The 5,720-nt window shown below is 40.4% G+C and overlaps 1 protein-coding gene across 1 annotated transcript; it reads left to right on the top strand.

Annotated features, from left to right (window-relative positions):
• The first annotated feature begins 3,252 nt into the window (after positions 1 to 3,252).
• Positions 3,253 to 4,072, top strand: LOC123073809 (probable calcium-binding protein CML16). Its single transcript, XM_044496838.1, has one exon. The coding sequence runs from the start codon at positions 3,280 to 3,282 to the stop codon at positions 3,994 to 3,996; it is 717 nt and encodes a 238-aa protein (XP_044352773.1). The 5' UTR covers positions 3,253 to 3,279; the 3' UTR covers positions 3,997 to 4,072.
• Positions 4,073 to 5,720: the final 1,648 nt, after the last annotated feature.

Here is a 5,720-nt window from a genome sequence, read left to right as displayed (position 1 = left end):
GCGGAAGTCGAGCCCCGAATGCTCGCATCCTTTCCTCCTTTTCCTACGCAACTTATTCCATGAATCCAGCTTCTGCTTCCGCCTAAGTGCTAGCTCTCGCGTGCTCAGGATTAGGATTTAGGAATGGCACTTCTTTTTCTGCAGCAGGCCCTGTAGGCTGCTATACGTCCTCCTGTACACGGTCGAGGCAAATCGAGTATATATGCATTAGCTCCTATGGTATTCATCGACCATCTGCTTTGATCCACCTACTGGATTTATGAGGTCCCTAAGTTTGCCATCTTCTCCACGAGAATAAAATCACAAAATTTGTCATGTCACCATTACAAATTCAGAAAAAATGCCGTGTTTTTTTAAGAACAAACTCGTAAATTTGTAGTTTTCTCAATCATGCCAAACCATGTGCACATTGTATATCCTTTTTGCCATGTTATTCTAGAAAACATGGCAATTTCTTAACTCGTTTTTTACTTTGTACATGGCAAAAATACGACAGACCATGTTTTCACAAAAAACATGGCAATTTTCGTTAAGCAACATGGAAAATTTTGGGAAAAACTGCATGGCAAAGCTTTAGGATTTAAAAAAGGTAAAATAAAATGGAAAAAATTAGTTGTTCCATGGCAATTTCTTTTTTATCTTTCATGATGGCAAATTTATTTTTTGTACCATGGAAAATTATATTTCTGGACCATGGCAAATTCTGGTTCAACCATCTTACATGGAGAGGTGTGATGTCAATTTTCAACCCACATTTTACCATGGTAAATTTCTGTCTATAGGTTTGGTTTTAGCACTGTAGGTACAATCTGCCCCTACAAGTTTGAACATGCATTCCCATGGCAATTTTGTTCATGTTTTTAATATGCCCTACAAGTTCTAGTTCATCGAGCATATAATGGAATAGTCACACAACAAATGGATGGCAATTTGATATTCATACTATTTTTATCTTTAAAGAACATGGCAAATTTACTTTTTTGTAGCATGGTTAATTTACTTTTATTACCATGGCAAATTTCATTTTGTATTTGCTATTCCAATATTTACTTTTTTCTTACCCATGGAAAATTTATCTTTACTGCCATGGCAAAAGTTACCTTTCTTGCCATGGCAATTTTTTCCTTCTTTGATTTTGCCATGGCAATTTTTAATTTTGTTTTGTCATTGCAAATTTTGGATTCATTGACACGGCAATTTCAAAATTTGTTTGCCATTGCATCATTTCATTCATTGCCATGGCAAATTTACATTTATTGCCATGGCAAATTTACTTCAACATACATGGCAAATTTTCACTTTTTGGTTCGCCATGGCAATATTTTCACTCATTGACATGGCAAACTTACATTTATTGCCATTACTTCAACATACATGGGAAAATTTTGCTTTTTGGTATTGCCATTGCAATTTTCACTTTTGTTCGCCATGGCAAATTTACGTCTACTGTCATGGCAAAAGTACTTCAACATACATGGCATTTTTACTTTTTATTTGTTTTTACATGGCAATTTCTTTTCTTTTTCTTGATTTTCCATGTTGACAAAATTATTTTTTCTACAATGGCCACTTTATTTTCTGTATCATGGCAAATATTAGTTTTGCATGATGGCAAATTCTTTTTTCTCATATTTATTTTGGCATGATGACAATTTTTATTTTACCACTATGGAGATATTATTTTTCCTAACATGGAAAATTATTTTATTGGACCATGGCAAATTCTTTATTTTTCTTTACTTTTCATGATGGCGACTTTGTTTAGTTATATGGCAATCTTTTCCTTGTAACATGGAAGATAAAAAATGTGTACCACGGAAAACATATGTTTTTGCATACCTCCTCCTTTTTTTTTCATTTTTTTATAATACCATGATAATTCGTTTGTTAAGTACATTAATTTTTGAAATAAACCATGGTGTACATTTTTCTCTGTAATATTAACATAAATTATTTTTTCTTCCTTCTTTTTACCACGATGGCAATTTTATTTGATTACCATGGCAATTTTATTTTTATGTAGCATGGAAAATTATACCATTGGACCACGGCAAATTACGTTCTTCTTCTTGGTTCATGATGGCAACTTTATTAAGTTACATGCCAATTTATTTTCTTCTCTTATTATTCATGAAGGCAACTTTAGCCATGCAACTTTATTGTTCATGATCTGTGTTTTTTTCATGGACCGAACGGTTTTTTTCGGGATGACTAGTCATGATGCTGTACTGGAAGCCCAGATCGAATTAACGAGAAAAAATAAATCAAATATGGGCTTTAATTTGTCACAAAGAAAAGAAAACAATTTTGGGCTTTTTTGCTACTGGGCATGATGGGGAGGGGCGTTCGTGCTGGGGGGCTCTCCTCTCGAATGAAAATGTTCGTGAGCGTTGATCCATCGTAACGAACTTTGGTTCGGCCTGGAATGTCCCCAGGGCGACCGTACGTGCGTTATCGGGGTCCATATTTTATTTGATACACGTTTGCAAATCTCCCAAACCATATGAACCTTTTTTGAACAAAGGTGGGATCCCGAAGGATCATGAGACTTTATCCTATCAGATACTACCTCCGTCATGCTTTATTGGTCCTCTTAATATTTGGTGTCAAAATTTGGCCATTGATTTAACTAACAAAATGTCAGCGCATGTCACAACAAAATATACCATGTGAAATTATGTTCATATATAAGTCAACGATATAATTTTTTGTAACATGCATTAACATTTTATTACTTAAATCTACTGTCAAAGTTTGGCGCAAAATAGGAAGGGGACCAATAAACAAGGATGGAGGTAGTATCACACAATATATTTTCACAAACATGACTTGAAGAAACTAGCAAATAAAGACAAGTCCCTAGAATTTACAGGAAGGACCCTGGATTGATCCGGCAGCGCCGCCGCACCGGCACGACCGTCGGCATCGGGGGGCTGGAGAGAGAAGGTGGGGAGGGGAAGCTAGAGAGCAATCGACTCCTCGATTGATTTTTCGAGTTTCGTTTCGTTTGGTTTCGGGAGGGCCTCGCACGCATAACGAATTCGCATTTCTCTCTCTCTGTCTGTCTGTCTGAAAAGAGAAAAGAAAGGAAAAGAAAATGAGGGGTGCGTACGAGGAGACCGCGGGACGTGCCAACTCCTCCACGGACTAGCACAATTTTCGTGACACAGAAACCGTTCCGCGACACAAACGTGGCCGCAGGGTGACTCGCATCGCGCCGTACGCCTTGCCCCACGCAACCGGGAGAAGCGAACGCGCTCGCCGCCCCCCTCCCCGCGTATGCCTCTGCGCGTGCTCGCCGGTATTAATACCCCAGAGCCCACTGCAACCTCCACCCATCCGACCACATTCAAGTGGATGCTCCTCGATCTCCATCACTACAGCCCACTTGAGTTCTTGAAGCTTCGAAGCTCACCTAGCTCGCCGCGGGCCATGTCGAGCGCCGGCAAGAAGCAGCAGCAGCAGCAGGCGAAGAAGCCGGCGGCGGCGGAGGACATCGAGATCAAGAAGGTCTTCTCCCGCTTCGACACGGACGGCGACGGCCGGATCTCGCCGTCGGAGCTGGCCGCGGTGTCACGCGCCATCGCGCCCCCCGCCGCCACCGACTCCTCCGCGCAGGGCCGCGAGGTGGCCTCCATGATGGACGAGCTCGACACCGACCGCGACGGCTACGTCGACCTCGGCGAGTTCGCGGCCTTCCACGGCCGCGGCCGCGGGGAGCGCGAGCTGGACGCCGAGCTGCGCGACGCCTTCGACATCTACGACATCAACGGCGACGGCCGCATCTCCGTCGCCGAGCTCAGCAAGGTCCTCAGCCGCATCGGCGAGGGATGCAGCACCGAGGACTGCGAGAAGATGATCGCCTCCGTCGACGTCGACGGCGACGGCTGCGTCGGGTTCGAGGAGTTCAAGAAGATGATGACCGCCGGTGACGCCAGCGCCCGACCCGAAGCAGCGACCGGCGCCGCTGACAACAACAAAGCCAAGAAGGAGTAGTGATCCATGCTTTTGCTTGTAAAGAAGATTGTAATCTGAGGGGAGCGAAATGGAGGTGTTCCTTCTGGTCTCAAAATGGTACTAGTAAAAATTTGGAATAAGGATCTCTACGGTAACGGTTGTGTGTGCACGGTACTAGTACTAGAACTAGATATTTTCTCCGAGCGTGGGCATCTTGCTACCTACTTCATTTTCACATGAAAATGGATTTATCAGTTCGGTCGGTGCGATGTTGATGTTGAAGGGTGATACCCAATGCATTGCCAACATTATTTGTAATCGGGTTCGGCAATACATGTGTTGTCATTTTGGTAACGTTGAATACTTTTAAGCATATGCTTTAAAATGAATGATTTCATTAATAGTAGTTGTAAACAATTTTACACGCAACAAATATTAGAAGGTAATATCTATATCTATACCTACGTAATATCTCTATCTATACCTACAGAAAAATATTATCTATACATATACCTAATTATTTGGCTTGTATGAACAGATTGAGAAAACCAAGATAAAACAATTTTCTCTTGAACTATGAAAGTGAACTCAAATATATTGTAATACAAAATATTTTTGACAATTTTCATTGCGAAGATATAATTTTTTTAGAAGATTTGCGAAGATATAAATAGTGCATACTTGTTAGAAATTGAGAAAATGTGTTTAAAGGCCACAAAAATAACGGCCCACTCCGACTAATCTTCAGGCCGACCAGGCGGCTGCCCTCTCCTATAGAACGCCTTTACTGCTCTTTTTGCGTAAACAGCCTCGCGCGCACGGCTAGATAGGCCGCAGCCCATCACCATCCAAGTCGCTCGCTCGCATTAAACTGCCTTGCTCACTCCGAGACACGTTTGCAAAACTGCAAGTTTGACCAGCAGACCCGTTGACCCTGACCTTTGACCCAACAAATGCTTGCCAATTTCAGCGTTCACTTTGAAAACCATGATCTAGAAAAAGAATTAGAAAGAAGTTCACAAAAGTTGAAAAAAGTTCATAAACTTCAAACATTCGTAAATTTGAAAAAGTTCATAAATTTTATAACAATATCACGAATTTGAAAAATGGTTGAGGTTTTGAAAAAAGTTCACACATATGAGAAAAAATTCATGCATTTAAAAAACATTCACCAAATATTCTGAGAAAAAGTTTGCAGTTTTAGAAAAAGTTCACACATTTGAGAAAAAGTTCACCAAAGTTTTTGGGAAAAGGTTAACAGTTTCGAATAAAGTTCATACACTTGTGAAATTTCAAGAATTTGGAAAAAAAAATAACCAAAACAATTGAAAAAATCGAAAATTTGAAAAAGTTCATACATTTGAGAAAAAGTTCACAAATTTTAAAAAATTAAGAGATATGATAAAAGTTCAAGGATTTATATTTTTGGATTTTAAAAAAATCACAAATTTCAATAGAAAAGAAAAATGAAAATGAAACAGAGAAACAAGAATAAAATAAAAATAAATAATGAAAAAAGAAATAAAAAAACCGGAGGGGGAACCAAATGATCTCTATACTATCTAAAAAATAGGTAAGGTTCCTTTTCCTGCCAGAACGAACCACGTTCCACCCTATGCTCCGTCCGCCTCCTTTGTCGGCCTCGCTACCGTAGTCAGCACGCAGTAAATCACCTGCCACTAAAACCACCATCTTCCCTTCCCAAAATCCCTCGCGGAACGTCTTCCTTCTTCAATCTACCCACACGGATTTTCCTCCTCACT

The sequence above is a fragment of the Triticum aestivum genome, chromosome 3D, assembly GCF_018294505.1.
Source record: "Triticum aestivum cultivar Chinese Spring chromosome 3D, IWGSC CS RefSeq v2.1, whole genome shotgun sequence".
Classification (NCBI taxonomy): domain Eukaryota; kingdom Viridiplantae; phylum Streptophyta; class Magnoliopsida; order Poales; family Poaceae; genus Triticum; species Triticum aestivum.
This window is presented reverse-complemented; position numbering and strand designations above follow the sequence as displayed.